Raw genomic sequence first — 22,355 nt, 5'->3', positions numbered from 1 at the left:
AATATTTTTATCAATTTTATTTTTTACAAAACATAAATCTATAATCAAATTCTAAACTATCATTTAATTCTTTAATATTTATAACTACCATGATACTTCTACATATACTCTCTTAATAAACAAATAATTAAAATATTTATATCCCTTTCATTATCCTGAAATATATGTTTTATATTCATTATGAATTTTATTGGACAAGAATTTCATCAAATATTTAATTGACAGAATAAGTTTATGGCTCAATGAAAAAAAAACAAGAGTAATTGCTTTTATAGAATACAGTCATCACACAAAGTGATCACTTTACCCTAATTTGACAAAGGATTGTTAACTTTTACAGCATTTTTATAATAAACTAACTTATTATTGATAAAATAAAATAAAAATAGTATAAATTGTTATTTTCTCAAATTAAACAAGTGATGAAATTTGAAACATCATTTTTTGAATTTTCCTTTGAGAAAATACAGAAGGAATAATTCCAATTAAAGTCCAACTAAATAACTTGTTTCTTCTTTGTGGTGAGTGAATGACACATTGCATTATGGTTGCTCATCAATATATTTTTTCAGCCAAATTGTGGTTGCCATTCATACTCGGTCCCCTCATATAAAACCACGTACTTCAAGTCAACCATGCATTGCTTTGCACCTCTATTCTCCCACCATAAAACACTCTAACAAAGTGAAAACTCCTTATCTATAACACTGCAAATTTCTCATTAAACCCTTATTATATACTTCATTAACTATAGTGTGTGTAACAATTTTCAATGCATTTTCAGATCATTTTGAGTATCATGATTAGTTTCCACATTTGTTAATCTGTCTCACTCTGAGGATATGCTGAGTATTGATTTTCCCACTACACAAAGTTGCAGTGCCACCCCAAGAGTAGAATAATATATACACTTTGGATCAGACTTCTCGATCAGAATGCTTGAGTTGAGGAATATATATATGAAATTGAAAAGTTGTAGAAGTATATAGAGGGTTCTAAATTTTGCTTTTCCATAATTTTGTTCTCCCTGCCGTACAGTTTTTGCTTCCAACATTGTTCTGTCTCATCAAGCATTAGTGCATTACCTAACTAGAAAAACGTCATTTACGAGAGTTACAATTTCCACATGCACCTGTTCCATAATAGTACTAATTGTCATTCACACCTAAGTATGTATGTATACACATGCACTGCAATCGAGAGCCACGATTCTGAGACCACATCCCAAAGTAACAACATGGGTGCCACTAAAGAAACTTCGTACACATTACATTCTCTTGTTCCTTTCAAATTTGGTGCAATAAAACGAAAACAGACAAAAGGAAAGAACAAGACATGTGGAAGCCTAGCTAGCCAAACCCTTCTTACAATCATGTAATGTTAAATAACTTGAAACTTTCCACCTATCTGCTTTAGCTTACGTTTTGAGAAAGCAGCAATTGTTGACTATCTTCAAACTGGAAGTGACATTTCTTATGCCTTTGTCCAAAGATGTTTTAATAAATTTCTCTTTGCCTATAAAAAAAACTTGTCCAATCCATACATATAAAAAGCTTCACAGTCTGTCTTATGTTTGCTGATGAAAAAAAAAAAAATCTGTCTTATGTTTATGTATGTTGTTATATTATTGTTGATGAAAAAAAATGATGTGTTGCTACTATTACACAATTTTTAAGTAAAGCAAAACCTAACGTGAACAAAACAAATGTCACGAACCATATTGATGAAAAAGCTTATGCTAATTATTTGTTTTGATATTGAAAAGTAAGGAAAAGGGATAAGGTGTGTGCATATATAGATGGATCCAAATCTAACTGTGACTGGTAAAGATGATTTGAATAATGGTTTGGTTTGGTTATGTTGGGTTGTTTTATTTTCTTGGCCACCCCTTATTCTCTCTCTGGTCCTCTCTATCTCCTTTTTTGGGCTGCATGGTCCTCAATCGAAATCAATGTGCATGCATCTGATCTGTTAACTTATCATCTTGGGAAACATGGAAAGCCCCAGCAGAAACTTATACCCAAAGGATCTGTCACTTTTCGGGTTCACTTAGTCCTGGACACTCCCATGATCTTCACCCTCACTCTCTCTCTCTCTGGTCCTGCACCACCATCCCATCTTCTTTCAAACACAAAAAGATTTTCTCAAGATTTTTCCCTTTTCTTATTATGATGCCTTTGTCCTTAGGTTATTAATTCATTATCACATCTCAGTGTTCATTATAGCTTGTTAATATCTTCATCACAGGCTTCATGTCACCATCATGCTTAATGCAGATTTGATCCAAATGAATCATACAGATTTTATACATATGCTCATTTTGATTTCAGAACTACAATTATTCTTGGTCATATAAAGGTGCTGGTAGCTTTAAAACATTTACTTCTGAATTTTGGTACTTGTATCTATCTTCTTAAGTTTTAGGGCTTTGAAAGCTACTATATAGCAAGCACACCAGCATTAGAAGCCCTAAAGTTGATCCTGTGAACATTTATTGAAAAAGATACACATTAAACCGAGTCTCACTTTCATAGAAAGAACTAAGTAATCCTTTTTCATTAGTGAAAGTTAAAAAATAAAGATTTGAACCCGAAAACACCAAAAGGGGCAACAGTGATGAGTTTCAAAGTTGGGGAGTGCACCAATATTTGTTTGTTTAGATATAAAAATGGTGGGAAAAAAACAAAACAAGTTTTATAGATGTATGAAGAAGTGGAATGGGAAGTGGTCCATTGAGGGTTTAGTACAATTACAATGATTTGGATTGATCACTGGTGTGCACTGCATGCGTCCAATGATCCAATTTACAGTTAATAAATGGAAGGCCACGCCATTGGAGGTAAAAGGTGAAGAAGTTCTGCTGACTTTACGGTACAATCTACTTTATGATCGTCGTAAATATTAATAATGCAACCTCACACCATCCTCTTAATTAGCCTATATACCTCTACTTTTGTAGGGTGGGGGCACCTTCCATTCAAAACCCATTTCACTTCATTTCAGATCTTGGACTACTCCCGAGGCTCATCTTACCAATACAACACACCCATTATCCTCAAACCACTTTCAATGGGGTAATGCTTCTCTCACCATTGCTTCTAATACAAATTTCTCATCAAATTACTTCATTAGTTTCACTCAAGAATGCGACTTCTCATCCACTCTGTCTATTTTTTATATGCTGAGAGCATGCTTTGTCTGCAGGTTACTACATTTTCTATCTATTTTTTTTGAATAATTATTAACTAGTTTTGTTATGTGAGAATAAAAGTTCTCCATTTCCTTTGTGTAAGTCTCTGAAAGTAAAATTATTTCAAATTTTACACTGTATAAGAAAATCACCAGGATAATATTTAAAATGAGAGATTCACTCTTACAAAGCTAGTCCTATATTATAATTTATATATATAAAATGAAGATTCATATGTAATTTTGTCATAAATTATGTATGAACTTTTTTCTTCTGGTTAGTTCTAGAAAAAACTAAAATTCAATAATATATTTATCTCGATTTTCATATTTTTATTAAATTAAAATAGTTTATTTATTTATTATTTTGCATATAATTACTAAAAACAATCATTAAATAAAAATCAAATTTATAAGAAAAAATAATTAATTTGTATAGTAACTAAATTAAAAGACTAAAAAAATTATTAGTTTCTATTATTGATAAATAGTTCCTAAATTGATATATACAAGTCTTTTGCTACCAAATTTATAATCTAAATAATTCATAGTTAAAACCTTAGTAACTAATAAGATATCAATTTATAAACTATTTATTAATAATAGAAACTAGTATAGAAACCATTTTTTTTTAGTTTCTAAAATGGTATCTTAATTTAGTCAATATAACAACTAATTATTTTTTTTTCTAAAATTAATTTTTATTTAATGATTTTTTTTTTGAATGGTTACAATTTTGTATTAGAAATCTGCCCCTTCAATAATTAATTCTTTAAAAAAATTCTTTTTGAAACTAACCAGTTTACATTTTTACTTGTTGATTTTCAATCTATATTATAATCTCATAGATTTTTAAAAGTTATATATATATATATATATATATATTATACTTTTTTGGCTGATCAAAACAAAATATATTATACTTATTTTACGGGTCAATTTTAATTTTTATCTCAAGCATTGAAAATCATTGACTTCTATCTTCGTATTTCTGAAATAGCCTAAGCCTAGTTTCAGAAGTTATTTCCATTAACTTAAGTGTTGACTGTTTAACAGTTCTCATAATTAACTAAATCTCAAACTACCCCCAATTTTTCTCTTTTTCATTAAAGTAGTCTGATTTGGGAAATTGGTCAAAAGGTTAGAACTTGTTAATTAAATCTGAAGAATAGATTTTTAGAAAGTTCAATGGTTTCTTAAGTAAAAAAACAGAAGAAAAGAGATATATATTTTAAGGAAAAAATGTATTTTATTTTATTTAAAAATATAAATGTTTCAGCATAATTATATAATCTTGAAAAATATGTAAATAAAATATTGTTATTATCTTTATTTAAACTAGTGGAAACATGTGATGTTGCATAATAGAAAATGGATATCATAACATAAAAATATAGTTGTCAAAATAATGTAATTACAACTTTACAGCAAAGTTATACTAAAAATAATTTTCAAAATTGATAATATTATATATATACACACACTAAAATAGATAATTTAGAGTTATAAAATATTTATTAATAAAAATGGAATGATCATTTTATTTACTTTAGGAGTTGTAGATAAAATATCTTTTAGAGACTGCACTTTTTTTTTTTTTTTATCTTGAGTAACTTCCATCTATCAGTTTATATTCCTAATACGCCTTTGACTATTTTGAGAATTAATTTGATTTTGGTTACTTGAAAATGATGTTTACTTTTTTATAAAAAAAGAAAGATTTTCTCATGAATGCTTAATAAGTGATTTAATTTTAATATACATGCATGATTTGTCTACAAATTAATATTTTCAAAATGCAAATAATGCTATATGAGTACATATTTGCTTAGTATTTGTAGGGTATTCTTTATTTTATATTTACAAAATTAAAAAAATTACAATATTATTATGTACTTGAAATAAACACATGGTATATATATATATATATATATATATATATATATATATATATAAAGTGTGCAATGATACAGATAATTCTTTAAGGATAGATGCATATTTAGTTTTATGTGGAAATATAGATTTTTATTAATCACATTCAAGATGAAGTTAACTTAAATAATTTTTATTTTTCACATTTAAACATAATCAAAGAGATGCTAAATTGAGCAAAAATATGTCCATTGGTGTCATATTTTAGTTTGTTGGGCATGCATTAATATATATATATATATATATATATATATATATATATATATATATATTTGTCTACTTTTAGTGTTTACTTTATTTATAGTTAAAATATATTCTCTTTTTCTTTGAAACTACCATCTCAAGCTAGGCAATACTTAGGATACTATTTTTCCCCAATTAGAGAATTGACATGTATGTTGGAACTCACTTTCAAATTAAAAGAAAATGTTGCCCATGGGGTATATATATATAATGTTCCAACTTTAAATTTCTATCTATGATTAGAAACATAATATAATGTTGTAAGACTTTAAGATGACATTTTATATTAAAAATTAAAACTAAATTCAACTAGTTTTCTTGCTTAGTTGAGATAATATTATTAAAATAATAGTTTCTTACTTTGGCTATTCTCCCTAGTCAAGATGGTAAAAACATGATGTCACAATGTGGGTTTGTATATACACACATTATTATAAGTTAAGGCTTAACTCGAGAGTAACAAAAAAAAATGACATCAAAGCAATATTCATGCAATATAAAACATCATAGATTAATTAGTAATTTATGCAAAAATCAATTTTAATGTTAAATTTGTTAAAATTTAATTTATATTTTTTATCAACAAAAGAATAAATTAATATCGAATATCTAGGAATATCTCAACTCTGTTAAAAAAAACTATGTATGTGCATAATCCTAAAAACATCAATGACCAACAAATATCATTTCACGTATTAATATTTTCTTTTTTTATTATTTTTCTTGTTTTTAACATATATTTTTCAAAAGAGTATCACTTATATAAACCACCTATAAATAATGTCACATTATCTTTTACAATAATGATAAATTTTATGAAAAAAAATTGTTTAGCTTCAAATAAATTTTGTAAATAATAACTGCCTTATAGATGAGATGAGAAAATAATCAAAGTTATAAAAAAAATCATAAAATATGATTACTGACAGAGAACTTAAATGATTTATGTATGATTTTAAATTTAAATATTGTTATATACAACTAATTAATTAATTATGCATGTATGAATGATGCATAAATGTGTTAAATTAAAGGAAAAAAAGATCATTTTTAGTTAAGAAAAAAACTTACTGATTAAATGTTATATATGTTGCTATTGTTAACAACTGAAAGGTAAGACTTTATCACAGCTTTGGTCAATATTTTACCATTGTTGCTTTGAAATTTGGATTCAAGAAAGCCTCTAAAAATATTCACACACGTTTAAATGCAATAACATTTTTTGAAGGGCCTAATATATATAATTTTATTCATGAAATATTAATTAGTTCCATAAATATGAAGAAAACATTTTCAACTTTCAACAGGGTACTTTTCATTTTTATATAAAAACAGTTAAGACATATGCATTGCAGATCATAATCAGAGTTATATTACAAGTTTATAAGTTTAATATATCAATATTATAATATTTCTCAGTTCAGATAAAGTTGCATAATATAAAATTTAAGAAAAATTACTCTTTATTATAAAAATAAAATAATATATATCTGTCTCTTAAAAAAATTATCTTTCTTCAAACTATTAAATAATACATGAATTTGAGTCTAAATTTTATAAGAGTCTAACATTAAATTAAAAATAGTAAATAAAAATTAAAAATCGTACAGTAAAACTCAAACCTCATTAAATGACTCTTTCATTGGAAAATAGTCTTAATAAAGTATAATTATTAAAAGGGTGAAAGATAAATATGTGAATGTGACATTAGCTAATCTTAACAAAGTTGAGATTGAAGTTGATAAAAGTTAAAAGATAAGGCTAACCAATGTATGTGGTCAAATAATTAAAATATTTTTAAAATAATGTACTTTTTGTATGATTTCCAATGTATTTAAGCTGACATTCTTTATAAAAAATTATTTATTAATTTTAACAGAACTCAAGAAAAAAAAATCTTTTTTTTTTTATAAAAGGTTATATATAGTAAAAAGCAAGACTAGTTATACTAAAAAGTAAGGCATAATTATTTCCTGTAATATGTTTTCAGAAATAACTTTTGAAAGGCACATGAAATACCATTATTACTAAGCAAAATAGTATGGTTCTGTTGCATGAAATTATCAGATTACAGAAGTAGCATGTGAAGAAATTTTATGGTTTTGAAGTTTTACTTTTCAACCAACAAAATAGGGCCAAATATTATTAAATTTACCACACTCACATAAATCGATGTCACTACAAAAGTATTTTCCCATCTATATTTGATTTTATGCAATAACTGCATTAATAATGAAATGACAAATTCAATAAAACAAAGCCAACAATACTTTATTTAATGCAAGTAATAAACAATGTACGAAAAATTAAATTAATGCATGGCCAGAAACTCAACTAATAATATTATGTATGTTTCTGTGATGCATGACATTCCAAACTTGTTCATATTTATAAGAGAGTGAATGCAGCCAGCCTTATAACAGCCAACTACATATGCTCAGTAAAATTTAAATACAGAGACTCATTGATTTGGTATTAATTTAAAGGTGATTTTGCCTACAGTTTTCAACTGTATTCCATGATTTCAATACTTTAATTATTATCTTCAACATGTATATATTTATACATTTTTTTTTATTTCATTGAAATAAATACCCCCCATCACAGGTTCAGTTAACATCTATATTTCTATTTCTAACAACAGTGAGGTTAATTAACTGACTCAGTGCACTTGCAAGTATAAGAAGATGCTGAACCACTAAATCAACCAGGCACAGAAAAAATATTATTATCTTCATCCAATTTTCTATGATGATTATATATGCATCTAGCTGATAACTTCTTGAGAGTGGTATCAAGACATATCCGTTTTGCAGATAACTTGAACACTATATCATGTTTGCAAACATTACTTAAATATTAGTGTTTGGATATTGTTTGTGACCTAACTAATATATATAAATTGGAGTACTAAGAAAACTGTACCTGGTTAAATGTTTCTAAAACCTCACTGAAATGGTAGGTGTGAAGTCCTTAAATCATAAGATATGGTTTCAGTGATTTGGTGGAGCTTCTATTTTTCCTTCTGCATAAAACCCATGAGTAGCATACATTAACTTGTGAACTAAAAGTGGATATAGCACTAATTGCATTAACATTAATACCACTGTATAACTGAGAAACATTGCTTTATAACACACTGTATCTTGGGATGCATGATGCAATTCCCAAAACAATGATAACCTTCACGTTGGTGAGAAACAATATTCATACTATCATCATTATATGATCAATATAAAGTATTGGTTTTATAATTAAACAAGAAGCCTAATACTAGCCAGGAATAATTAACCCCTTGAATTTATGGATAACTTTAATCAACCTATGACTCTAGGATGCTCTTAATAGTAGTATAGAAGGTGTTTATTTCATGCATGTATATGTATGAAGCATAAAGCTGTTGAATCTCAAATCTTCCTTGGAAAATGAAATAGGATTACAAAAATCACCTTCATATTGTTACCTCATGACTAATAGATTAATATGTTTGTATGTTTGTGTCTTTCTTTCTTAATATCATTTTATTTCCTTATCTAACTTGATATATGCATGATCATGACTGCCTTATAAGCAAGAATGATAGGAGAATATATACAATAAAGATCAAAGAAAAGAATAAAGATTTTGATGTTTTATTTGCCTAGTTTCATCCTAAGTAATTTTGTCTGATTTCTTGTTGGTTTTCTAAGCATTTGAAATGAACTAGATCATCCCCAAAAAAAGTTTCATTTCTAGTCTCTTTCATTCTTTAAATTCCAGCAGTGACAAAAGGATTCTTCCAAGACTTTTGATAGTTCATGGAAATTGACTTTACCCCGAAGGATCTGAGATACTCCTACATATTTTAATAGAAAAGCATCACATTCAAGTCTGTGTAGCCTAAAGAAAGGTCCTGCTCCTATATATGTCTAGTCTCGCTTACTGTTGATCTTACTGTCCTATGTGTTGCTTTTGCTTTCCCATCTCACACCGTGAGAACACCACATTCCGTTTGATATCTCCTTTTTATGCCTTGAACAGCGTATTTTGCATTCAATGCCACTCTAATATTTTCAAACATGTATATACAAGTGGTTCCTATGAGTCTATTACTCCAAATAAATATGGAGAAAATATATATATAGTAAAAGGAAAATGTCTTGCATTTTGTAAACCTAAAGCAAAGTGCATCCTTGTGCATTCTTGTGCCCCATCAGTGCTACACACAGCACAACTCTCTTTACCCAGTATATATTAATTCACACGCGATAATTTCAAAAAGTAGCAAGTTTTGTCACCTTCAATTACATAGATCAATCAAATCAATAAATCCACGTTCTACACATCTCGGATGAATCAAAATGACGATTTTTATGAGAGGAAATGTTTCACTTTGTTTTCTTATCCTAACATGAGTTTTATATCTGTCATATAATATGAAGTTTCACGCACACAAAATCAGAAAGAGAAGAAGCTAGAAGGTAATAATTTATCACCTGGATCGTCAAAGTAAAGCTCTTTGATTCACTGTCCAAAAGTGTTATCTGTAATGTAATTATTACAATATCTGTGACAAATCCAAAAAATGTATATAATTAGTAACGAATGAGTTTTATTTTCAACTGTCGACAGTAACAAGACTGTTACAAAGACTAATTAAGCATCCCATGAGGAATCTAAATCCATAAAAGTCTAAAGGCTGTATCTGTTAAATTAAAAGACAAGAATGATGGATCAAAGGCAAAACATTGAGATAAGCATCAGAATGAGGCTACTTACTCTTTAAGGAATGAGTAAATGGGGACAAACCCCCCAATTTTTCATTTTTCCAATATCATGCTTGTGTGCAGTGCTAATCCAGACAAGAAGGCGGCTGATGAATAGGAGAAGATAGAAAAGCATATCAGCAGACAATAGAAATAAAAAAAAAAAAGTACTAGTAAGTAGCAATGTGGAGGGATATAGAGGTAAAAAAGGGGAGGGAAGAGGGTTAGTACTCATTGATAAATATAATGAATAAATTATTTATGGTAACTACAGCATAGTAAGTGGAAAAAGGTAATCAAATTAGATGAAGAGAGGAGGAATAAGATCAGAAAAAATTACCCTTTTACAGCTGTACAACTTTCTGCGCTTTATCTGCAAAGCTAAAATGCCTAACTAAGCAGCAGGAGCAGAAGCAGCAGTGTGTTGAACGACATCAACCCAACAAGGCTAACAGAAACATTAGAGGAAAGAAGAAAGCAACAAGCTTTTCTGTGTATCATTAAATGCAGTAAACGGAAAGAGAGAGAGAGAGCACAGTGTTGAAGCAATATTAAAATAGAAAGAGCAAAAGACATACATATACTATAATAATAATAATAATAATAATATTGATAAATTAATAATATAATATATATTTGTATTGTACTATACACAATTGAAAAGGTCTAAACGTAATTGATCTCCATATGGATCTCATTTCCCTCTTTAGGTTGTGAAACGATGGATATTCGATTTCTTCAGGGCCCAAATCCCAAGCTAATTAATTCATTGAGCAGTTCTAAACGTACTAAAGACTCCAAAACGTGCAAAAGCTAAAAACTAATTACTGATCAAAAGAAGAAGCAGAAGAACAAGAAAGTCTGGGAGCCTTTTCTTTCCTTTGTAGCTGATGAAAGAAACAAAAGAGAAAGGAAAAAAATTTAAAATATAATAAAATGCTGCAAAAGAAAGTGTAGCTAGCCCAGGTGACTTTAGATCAAACTCGTATCTTCTTCATTATTTGTTTCTTCATCAATTTGTTTATCACTGCCGGTATTGCAAAGATGGATCCAGATCAAAAAGCATTGAAGGTTCCCCTCTCTGATCCCCAAACCTCGCTGATGATGGTGATGAAAGTGAGTCTTCCCTTAAAAGCTGTAGAGGCGGTAGTGAAGAAGAGGGAGGTGAATTGGAATTAGCCATTGTCACATGTGCCATTGAAGATGAGGACAATAAGCTGAAGCAGTTGGGATCTTCTGATGTTGAAGAAGCACATTCCATATTCACCCCAAACAGCCTCAGTCTTTTTCCTGCAGTGCTAGGACTAGTACTAGTACTAGAACCACTCTTGCCACCATGGTGTTGGTGATGATGATGGTGGTGAGCAACTGGAACAGAATCAATGATTATAGGAGGATGAGAAACATTGCCTCCCTCTTGTTGCTGTCTTGTGTTCAAGATTTGGTGATCAGTTAATGGCATTGGTTGGGGTGTTGACCTGAGGTAATAGACCGAGCCAGATCCTGAAGTACTCATGTCATGATAATTGTAGTGATGAGTTCCATTTCCAGCAGCACCACCAGCAGCAGCAGCTTGCAATTGGTGATGAAAGGGATGATGATGTTGATGATACATGGTGTTGTAATTGAGGTGTTGTTGCAAATGGTCATGGTGGCGTGGTGGGTTTGGCGAGGGGAGGGTGTACAATCTGCCAGTGGCACCCCATCTGATAAAGTGAGGCTGATTGGGAAGAAAGAAAGGTGTGAAGAGTGCGGTTGAAGGGTCAGGGCCATGATGGTGATGGTGATCAGGCCTTCTCCTCCAATCTATGTACAACCTATGCCTATACAACTCCCCTACACCACGCTGGAAGGACACAATGTCACCAGCATCAAGCTTCTTCTCCTTCACAAAACGGCTCCACCCTTTGGTCATCACATAGCTCTGGCTGCTGTTCCAATACGAGTACCTGAACCTCCATAACTTACCATTCCTGTCCTCAAAATTCAGCAGCAGCCCCTTCTCATTGGCTGAGGAATCAAGAGGGAAATACTTCTCAGCATGCTGCTTTGGAATCACCAATCGGTTCAGCTTCCCCACATCACTTGGTGTCACAACTTTGTCAAACATGTGCTCCTTCTCGGAAGGCTGCTGCAGGCTGTTCACGTTTCCATCGGCAGAAGAACTACCACTTGCATGATGAGGAAACACCGATGAAGCACCACCTCCCGATCCTTGCAAATTCCCCTCATCCTTGCTGCTCCCCAGCGTCAAGTCCATGAAGTCTAGCTGCTTTGTTGCGTGGTGATGATGATGGTGATGATTGCTGATGATGAAATTGGAACCTGCTGCATCCTGGTGCTGGTGTAACAACCCTAACCCAGATGATGAATTGTGAGATTCAGTGGTCTCTGGAGACTGAAGGTGATGATCATGATCATGAATATTCATCCCCAGCCATGGATTTTGTTGGTGAGGAATATTTATAACATGATGATGATGATGAGGACGTGCAGCAGCAGTAGTAGAAGTATAATTTGATATTGAAGGAGCAGAAGATAAAGACAAAGAGGGAGAAGAAAAGGGGTAGTGGTGCTTACTGCTGCTATCTTCTCTTGTGATGATTTCTTCTGCTGCTTCCTCTTCCTCCTCCTCCTCTCTGCTATCGGAATACCCTTTCACTTCTTGCATCAACTCCATAAAATTACACACAGACCCCACCTTCAATTCTGGTAATTATAACCTCTGGATCTCACCAAATTAAACAATGTCACCAAATAATTGAAAAAAAATACAAAATCATAAAGGGAAGAAGAAGAAGAAGAAGAAGAAGAAGAAGAAGAAGAAGAAGAAGAAGAAGAAGAAGAAGAAGAAGAAGAGGAGGAGGAGAAGGAGAAGGAGAAGAAAAAGAAGTAAACGAGAAAATAAAAAAATAAAAATGTAAAATTTAGAGTCTGAAAATTGACAAGATTATATATATATATAGGAAGAAATAAAATTACCAACAAATATATAGTTGGAGAGCTAAGAAGATATTTGAGTAGGCAGATAGATATGTGAGGCTGTGAAGAAAACAAAGAAAAGCAGGTGCTTATTTAGTACTAGAAGAGAATTGTAAGAGTCGGTGCATTCATATTTGACCATGAGGCATCAAACCCTAAAGAAAGACAAGGCATGGAGGATTCAAAACGGGGTTATTGTTGACCTAAACAGCTGAATATGTTAGAGAGATGGAGATGGGAAAGAGGGTGATGTGAGTTTTAGCTAACACAAGTGTAGTTACCTCAAAGGAAGCTTCTTTACAAGTAACAAAAAAGAACCAAAAATATTTGTTGCAACCCAGTTTTATTCTTAAACATAGCAAGAGAGAGAGAGAGAGAAAAAAAAAAGAGAGAGAGAGGAGAAAGAAAAGAGGGTTACTACACTTACGTGGGGGGCCCATGAATAATGTGCGTATTGGGGTCATGTGAGCAAGTAGTCATTTTCATGATATTTGGGATAATAATTATAATAATCTGTACAATATATGCTTCCGGTTCTACACTAAAAGGCCAGTTGTTGTTCCAGAAGCAAAGAGCTTCACTTTGTTAAATCTGAATTTCTTTTTAGTTTCTCAAAATTATTAAGTGTGGAAAAGGGAAAGGATATCTATGACAAGTTGTTGTTATTAGACAGAAGAGAAGTAGAGGGAGGTGCAATGCCAACGGTGTAGAGAGGAGAGAGAATGCTGCACACTGTTAGGTTCATTTTAGTTTCTCTTTTCTTTTTTTGACTTTTGGTGCCATTCATTGTGTGCTCTCTGCTCTCTTCTGGTCCCTCCTAGCCGTAAGGAGAGGCAATTAGCTCACCTCATTATTTTTTCACAACACTGTCAAATATACTTACTCACAACACAACAGCATCAGTTTAACTCATAATGTTCTTTTGCTTCATTAAACAAAAACAAAAACATAAACATAAACAAGAACATGTTTCTTAACATCATATCAGAATCCAAACTCTAAAACACATACTTTTTTTTTCCTTCATTCTCATTCAATTATCATCTTCATTTCCTCTCCTACTACTGCCATGCTTCCCTCTTCAATATTCCTCAACTGCATAAATTGAAGGGAAAAATAAATATATTCCAGACCAATAACTTCTTCTTCAAAACTCCCAACTCCCGAGCTCACTCATAATTTAATGACCCGGATCCCAAAAAACATGCCAAATATCACCTTTTAGTTCTTTCTGCCTTTTAATTATATTACTTCTTCCTTATTGTCATTATCATCACGTATGCATAATTTATTTCATCCCTCCTTCCAATTTCTTCTCTACATCAACACACATTCATTCATTTTATTACTTCTTCACAGGCCTCAACTTCATTCTTATAAATTCACCTTTGTTGTTGTAAGGGGTGAACCAAACCCAACCTACATATATTATGAAATATAGTCATTTACAAAACAAAAATAAAATAAAATAACTTTCTATGTTTTATTCTATCACTACAGTAAAATCATGAAATATAAATAAAATTTAGAGACAAAAAAATAATTAGTTGTTATAGTGACTAAATTAGAGATTATTTTAGAAATTAAAAAAAAAATTGGTTTCTAAATTAGTTAAATGGTTTCTAAATTGGTATCTAATTAGCTATCTAAGATTTTTGTTACCAAATTTAGAATCTAAATAATTGGTAGTTAAAATCTTGGTTGGTAGTTAGATACCAATTTATAAACTATTTAACAATAATATAAACTAATTTAAAAATCAAAATTTTTTTAGTCTCTACTTTATTTACTATAAAAATTAATTATTTTTTGTCTCTAAAATTGAGTTTTATTTCATGATTTTTCTTGTATTGTAGTGTATAGTTCAATTATTAAACTTATTTTAGCTGATAAAAAAATATGTTTTTTATGTCATATTTTATGAATTTTAATATCCAATGAGATTAATATTCTTTTCTTAAAATATTTTTTTTTAATTTTATTATTATTTAATTAATAACTCAACTAATTTTAAATATGATAGTCTATTAATTAAATTCAAAACAAATACTTTTTAATATTAAAAGGTTTAAGTGCTTATATAAAAAAAATTATGTTTTATTTACATTTATACTTTCATAATTATGTATAATCCCAAATATTCATATAATGTATGATACATTTATTAGGTTAGATATGAGTGAATAAATTTAAATTCAAGTGGCATTTTTGGCTTATTTTTCTTTTTAATTTTAGTACGAATATGCTTTGACAAAACAAGAAAGATAATTCATTAGTGTTTCCCTAAACACTAATGATTGAAATATAAAAAACATGCACATGTGATGATATTTAATTACTAATAAGAAGTAGCAGGTAGTTAGGGGATTGTACACAACAATTAATTCCCAGTTTTTTTCCCTATTGTTGATCAAATTTTCTAAATAAAGAAGACATTAATATGCACAGTTTGCTATAGTTAAAAATTTCCTTAAGAAGATAGATAGCTGTTATCTTAAGACTATAGTTAAATATGGATAAAGTACGTAAGTTGAGAAAATAACTACAAATTTGAAATTAAACCAAAGTTGAAGTGTGTAACAAATTAAAACAAGTTGACACAACATATGCAAGATGATTATATGGCAGTTGACTTTTCTTCTGTACCTATTCATCAATTCAATTACAGTATTCATTAATAACAATAATTTAAATTTAAAATTTATAAAACAAATATTTTTTTTTATCTTTTGCAAGAAAAAAAATCACAATAGTATTATATTAATCATTATAATGAAACACTTTTTTTTTTCTCAATTTAACTCATTTTACCAATTTTAGACAGATTTTTCTTTTTCACCAATTTTTCTACATGTTATTTTTATTATTTGTTTGAATAAAACACTTGATCAGTTTGTCGATTTTCTATAGTATTCAATTTAATTTTCAAAACAATGATCTTATATGCATATGGAAGCCAAATAAACGGATAAATTAATTATTTCAGATTTAAACTTAACATATACTTGCATATTTGTTACAGAGTGTTTAATTTTTTCAATAAAAGTTATTGTGTTAAAAATAGGTGATCAATTTAGTGAATTTAATATCGACTTCCATTGTGTTATATTTGGTAAATAATTATTCCTTCAACACGTATTACTCCTTAATTATTTCTTAATACTGTGAATCATGTCTATTAAAACAATATACGTCTGCTAATTTCAAAAATGTGTTCGTCTAAAAGTTGTAAAAAGTTGTGAAAACTAAGAACTAATTCAAAATAGGTAAAAAAAAAACACATGTTGTAGATTCCAGATACATTAATGATAAAATCAATTCATAGTATAAATGATCTAATTATAATTATAAGTCTGTTTTATAAAAATAAGCAACTTAAATTCATTTTTTAAAAACACACCTTTATAAATGAGCAACTTGAATTGTTTCAAAATTTTCTATTTAATTTAAAATATTTGTATATAATGTAGAAGTTATAAATTACAATTAATTTTCTATTTTATAAAACATATAATTTGGTCATTTATATCAATCCGATATATTTTTTAATTTTATTATAAATTTATATTCTTTAATACTTAATATTATATAATATTAGTAAATATAAATACCATTGATTTGAATATAATTTAGTCATGATTGTTTCATTTTTTTTATTAAGAATGAATAAATTAAATAAAAAAAATATTTAAAGAATACCACACCTCTTTGATAATAAAAACCAACTCTAGTAAAATAAAGGTTTTTCTCAATTTTGTTAAACTATATGTCAAAGAGAAAACGTGCTTATAAATTTATACTAAAATCAAACCATAGAGAATGACCACAAAACTTCGTAAACATATTTTCAATTAATTGACCTTCTCCTATGATCTAACTTTCTAATACGAGTATTTAATTGAGAAAAAAAAATGTAACAAACATATATTGAAGCAATAAATGGTATATCATTAATTTATAAATTCAAATTATCTATTTATTCCAAAGACTTGAAGTGGTAAAACAAGATAGTAATGTTCTATTCTCTCCACTAAAATATATAAGTAGAAGGTTTTAATTAAAAAAAAAAAAAAAAACTAGTTCAATTTTACTAGCAAATTTTTTAAAAAAACTTAAAATTTGATATTTTTTTCCATTTAAATAATTCTCGAGAGATATATCACTACAAGAAAATCATGAAATAAAAATCAATTTTAAAGACAAAAAATAACTAGTTGTTATAATGATTAAATTAGAGATTATTTTAAAAACTAAAGAAACATTGAGTTTCTAAATTAGTTTTTATTGTTAAATAGTTTCTAAATTGGTATTTAATTAGCTACCAAAATTTTAACTACCAATTATTAAGATTCTAAATTTGGTAGCAAAAACCTTGGTAGCTAATTATATATCAATTTAAAAACCATTTAACAATAATAAAAACTAATTTAGAAATCAAAAGTTTTTTTAGTTCATAAAATGATTTCTATTTTATTCAGTATAACAAGTAATTATTTTTTTAATTAGTTTCTATTTCATTATATATATATATATATATATATATATATATATATATATATATTAAACCCTCCTTGCATGAGCTATCACAAGAAACCTGAATACCTAAAATATTGAAACATCACCTTGGTCTTTCATACCTAAGCAAACGCCAAATATATGCTTAGTGTCAATCAAAAGCTCAATGAACTACTAAAAGGAAGGACATCACCGACATGAAAGTTAAGGATCATGAATTTGGTCTAATTATAGACTAAGATGAATTTCTATACACATGATTTAAATTGTTCTTATCTCTTCAGAATGTCAAATCAGAAAGCCATGGACTCCAATCTTTTTCAAATAAAATAAGTTATGAATCTTAAGTTTCATGGATTTGAATTTCAATTTGTTGCAAACGCCACTATCTTCAACATAGTGTCACCATTACTAGTAGAGTTATCAAATAAGGAGAAAGTGACTCCATGTTAGTGCTGCTATCACCAGCGTCATCATTGTTGAACTCAAATCCAAATTTAGGGAAAAGAGTGGATATGAACTAGGCAAGTACATATCCTCGTTTCTATGCACAATGTAGAAGAAAGACATATAGTGCAACGTTATCTACAAAGAGAAAGATGATGGTGTCAGCAAGGAGAATGAGGGTGGGTGCCAACAATGGGGTTGTGAGACAGAAATGAGAGGGAGAATCAATGTAGGGTTGTAATACAAACATGTCTCAATTTAATATAAACAAGTCTCCTAACTCTTCATACATTAATTAAACAAAAATGTAACTAACTTAGAAAGTTTCTATTTATCTACAAAAGTTTCTCTATATCATTTTATATGCATTATTCGTGTATTGTTGGATGAAATTACATCCTTAGGCTTTGGCAAATCAGTTTATTCAAGTTATTCATTTATCATAATGTAAATATTTTTTTTATCAGCAATAAAAAATAAATAAATGGGAATCACTTCAGGGGTGGTCCAACCCTTATACATAAATAGCTATTGTCTTACCAACCTCCAACCAATGAACACCTTCCAACTAAATAAGGAACAATCAAAGCAACACAAGAAAGCATTAAACAACCAGCCTCATACAATCCACTGGGTTCAAAACCCAGTTGAGATACGTAAAGGAATTACAACAGGACTTTGCAAAAATCCAAGACCAAACATTTACCCGAACTAGTGCAAATACCTCGAGCGCATCTACCACACCCCTGTCGAAGGTCACCGAGTTCCTATGTCTCCAAATTCCACTCACAACACCAACCCAAATCGCCCCCCCAAACGTCATTAACCACATCAGAATGTAAATATATATTACACCCACATATATCTCTTTATAGAAAATAATATATTTTTCTTTTATGATATTTCTTAATTGATGATTATGCTAGAATTTTTTAGTTTTTTTACTTTTAACTCTAGTTAGAGTCACTGCAAGAAAATCATGAAATAGAAACCAATTTTAGAGACCAAAATTAATTAATTAATGTAGTAACTAAATTAGAGACCATTTAATAGACTAATAAAAATTTTGGTTTCTAAATTAGTTTCTATTATTGTTAAATAGTTTCTAAATTGATTTCTAATTAGCTACCAAGGTTTTAACTACCAATTATTTGGATTATAAATTTGGTAGCAAAAACCTTGGTAGCTAATTAGATACCAATTTAGAAATCATTTAACAATTATAGAAACTAATTTATAAACTATTTTTTTTAGTTTCTAAAATGGTCTCTAATTTAGTCACTATAGCAACTAATTAATTTTGGTTTCTAAAATTGGTTTATCTTTCATGATTTTCTTGTAGGGAGTTTTTTTTTTTATATGGGTTGAAATACTCTTAATATTTTTATTTATTTCTAAAAAAAAATAATAACTAATATAGAAACATGTTTTAAAATCTCATGTCATGTTAGTATTTGGTGTGTTAAATTAAAACACACTAAAAAATGAAAAAAAAATGATTTTCTTCAATAATACAATTTTTCTATAACCAAAATTAAGAATTACAAAAGAACACTATCATAAAAAAAATTAGATAATTATTTTTAAAGTCTTTAGGTGACATTTTTAAAATGGTGGTTGATGGAAAAGTGGTTTAAATCTTTAATAATGTATTATATATTAATAAGAATGAATAGTAAATATTTAGGATGTAAAAAGTAAGAGGGAAAGTGGGGAAGGGTAGGTAGTGTAAAAAAGAAGAGTTAAAAAAAGAGATTTGAGGTATGTGTGTATGGTTGTTGAAAGCAGAAAGCAAAGATGTCCTTGTCTCTTTGATGGGTGATTATATTGTTGGGAGAAGCAGTGCATTTGAATAGTGAATAGTGAAGAGTGTACAATAAATTGAAAATGGTGGTAGCTAGCTCTATATACGAAATAGATGGATGGCTATGTTTATGAAAAGTAGGTATCATGTGGTCCAGTGTGTGATCTATGTGCCTATTTCTATGGGTTTGGGCAAATTCTCCAATCACCATAAATTGCACATTTGCATCTATGATATAGACAACCAAAAAGATTAACATTGTCATACTCAACTTGTAGGAAATAGCCAAATTCCACTTAGTCACATTTCAATTACACTTCCATTCACTCCAACTCCCATTTACTCCTTCAAATCACATATCCTTTTCAAACATCACTTTTATTTTCACTTCAACAATTTTTCATTCTAACTTACTTTACATATAAAACTCAACAATCTCAATTATAACACATTATCATCTTACATGTATATCATTTTTTTCCATACATTCTTTAACACATAATATAATATTTTTTTTCCATCAACAAAGAATTAACTAAATTAATCACACTCACAAAACTTCCAAAAACAGTATTTGAACACAGTTTCGTAATGAAACTGCTATAAAAGCCAATAAATTTGTAAGGTACATTATATATGATTACAATACTATTTAAGTAAATTCCTCCAAAAATATTGATAGAAAAGTAAAGTAAATTCAATTTTTCTCATTAGTTAAAATTTTACTTAATTTAAAAAAAAACTTTAACCAAAGTTATCTTATATAAATTGATATAACCTATGAACTTATGTAAATAATTATATAGAATTTCTTTTTCAAATGCTATTCTATTGCTTGGAGACATAAATTCTCACTTTTATTTAAATAGGTTGAAGTATTTATCAAATATTTAATTTAATTTAATTTATTTATTGTGGATAAATCAGTATACTAAAAATAGATTAAAAAATTAAAAAAAATTCCTATGTAATTTTCCTTTAAAAAAGTTGTTCTTAGAATACATAAGAAAGAATATTTATTTATAGTGTATATGTTTTTTCTATTAATAAAAAATAAATTAAATTAAAAAAAAACATTTTAAGAATGTCTAAACTCTTATCTTATACAAGTGTCAACATCTTTATCGTCTATCTTACAATTCAAAAACATTACAAAACAGCTTAAATTTATATATATATACTTCATTAAACTCTTTCTCTGCATAACTTATAGAGGGAAAAATATAGTGTATATGTATTTAAAGTAGATGTAAGAAAGAATAAGGTTATCCTTGGTTTGGGAGTGGAAATGCTATGAAAAGAGCAACAGGGAGAGTGATTTGATTTCCCTTTCTTGTTTGTTATTGGTAGCTGGAAAGGTGTTGAAGCAATCCAGAAAGCGATTGAAATTCAAATTTACCAACTAATCCCAACCCATTCAATGTGAAAGAGGAAATACATGTTTCATACCCAAAACAATGCCTTAATTTCTGACCTTCCCTGTTTTGCATTCTAATTAATTGTAGTAATCTACCACAATATATTTATTTTACTTTTCTTAGATTCTGCAAACAGTTGGTAACACTTACCAAGAATTTCCGAGGAAATGTCACAAACACATGGTGTGGACAGATAGAAAGAAAAGAACTGCATACCTAGATTCCATTTAAGGCCTAGCTAGGGCAATCGGAAACAGCAGAGACACAGAGAGAGAGAGAGAGAAGAAAGGTGGTGCCGCCGCCCTCATCCCTTCTCTCTTTTTTAACCTACTAACACAAATTTAAAGCCTATAAAGCTCTAAACCCATATCCTTCACCATTCTATCAAATAAAATATCATATCCTTTGGGGACCCCCCTCTCTTTCATATTTCAATAAATTACACCCCATGCTTTTTCTTTTCTATCATCAACACATGCATAAGTTCTTAATAAATGTCTCAACAATGTATCAAAAATAATAATTAATTAATTCATTTCAGATGACCAAAAATTCTTTATCATATATATAACTTTCCATATTCACATAACACAGAAATTTTGACACTAGATGTCAAACTTTGTAAAACAACATAGTTTTTTTCAATGTGAAAGTGGAAAAAAAGCCATGTGAGTATTTGACTTTTTTTATGTGTTTTTTTGAAAAAAGTTACTCAACTTTTTAAGTGAATATATGATTTTAATTCATTTTTATCTTTGCCTTATATATAATATCAATTAATACTATACCATTTTAACTTTCAAAATTAATATGTCTTGTGTTGAATTCAAAGTTCTCATAAAATAAATTAAGTATACAAAATTAATATTCTTAGATTAATTTATACTTCATTGCATATTTTCCAACCTATACTATATTTTATGTAAAATATAAGCACATGCTTACTATTTGATCATATACATTTGTAAATGTTTACTTATGTAAAATTTTATATAAATCATTATTGGAATATATATATATATATATATATATATATAAAATAGTAAAATTTGTTTTGAAAAAAAAATGTTAGTGGAGGAT

General features: G+C 28.7%; 1 protein-coding gene and 2 long non-coding RNA genes across 7 annotated transcripts; all 3 read right to left on the bottom strand.

The window, feature by feature from the left end:
- Positions 1-8,268: 8,268 nt before the first annotated feature.
- Positions 8,269-10,576, bottom strand: LOC137818654 (uncharacterized). The gene is made up of 4 exons (XR_011082120.2): positions 10,450-10,576; positions 10,123-10,216; positions 9,840-9,910; positions 8,269-8,389 (listed from the first exon to the last, which is right to left on the bottom strand). It is a non-coding gene; the product is annotated as an uncharacterized LOC137818654 (long non-coding RNA).
- A 112-nt stretch (positions 10,577-10,688) lies between these two features.
- Positions 10,689-13,510, bottom strand: LOC137818652 (B3 domain-containing transcription factor NGA3). 5 transcript variants are annotated; one of them, XM_068622200.2, is made up of 3 exons: positions 13,373-13,510; positions 12,690-12,834; positions 10,689-12,464 (listed from the first exon to the last, which is right to left on the bottom strand). In XM_068622200.2, exons 2-3 carry the CDS (start codon positions 12,787-12,789, stop codon positions 11,134-11,136), a joined length of 1,431 nt encoding a protein of 476 aa, XP_068478301.2. In that variant the 5' UTR covers positions 12,790-12,834; positions 13,373-13,510; the 3' UTR covers positions 10,689-11,133. The 5 variants fall into 5 exon arrangements, with proteins under 5 accessions (XP_068478301.2, XP_068478299.2, XP_068478298.2 ...); XM_068622198.2 differs by having other exon boundaries at positions 13,092-13,485; XM_068622197.2 differs by having other exon boundaries at positions 10,689-12,834; positions 13,373-13,426.
- Positions 13,511-17,700: 4,190 nt separating this feature from the next.
- Positions 17,701-21,621, bottom strand: LOC137819675 (uncharacterized). Its single transcript, XR_011082372.2, has 2 exons — positions 21,492-21,621; positions 17,701-18,191 (listed from the first exon to the last, which is right to left on the bottom strand). It is a non-coding gene; the product is annotated as an uncharacterized LOC137819675 (long non-coding RNA).
- Positions 21,622-22,355: the final 734 nt, after the last annotated feature.

The sequence above is a fragment of the Phaseolus vulgaris genome, chromosome 10, assembly GCF_051622355.1.
Source record: "Phaseolus vulgaris cultivar YP4 chromosome 10, ASM5162235v1, whole genome shotgun sequence".
In the NCBI taxonomy this organism is placed as follows: Eukaryota; Viridiplantae; Streptophyta; class Magnoliopsida; order Fabales; family Fabaceae; genus Phaseolus; species Phaseolus vulgaris.
The sequence above is the reverse complement of the archived record's forward strand: the minus strand, read 5'-3'. Positions and strand labels throughout refer to the sequence as shown.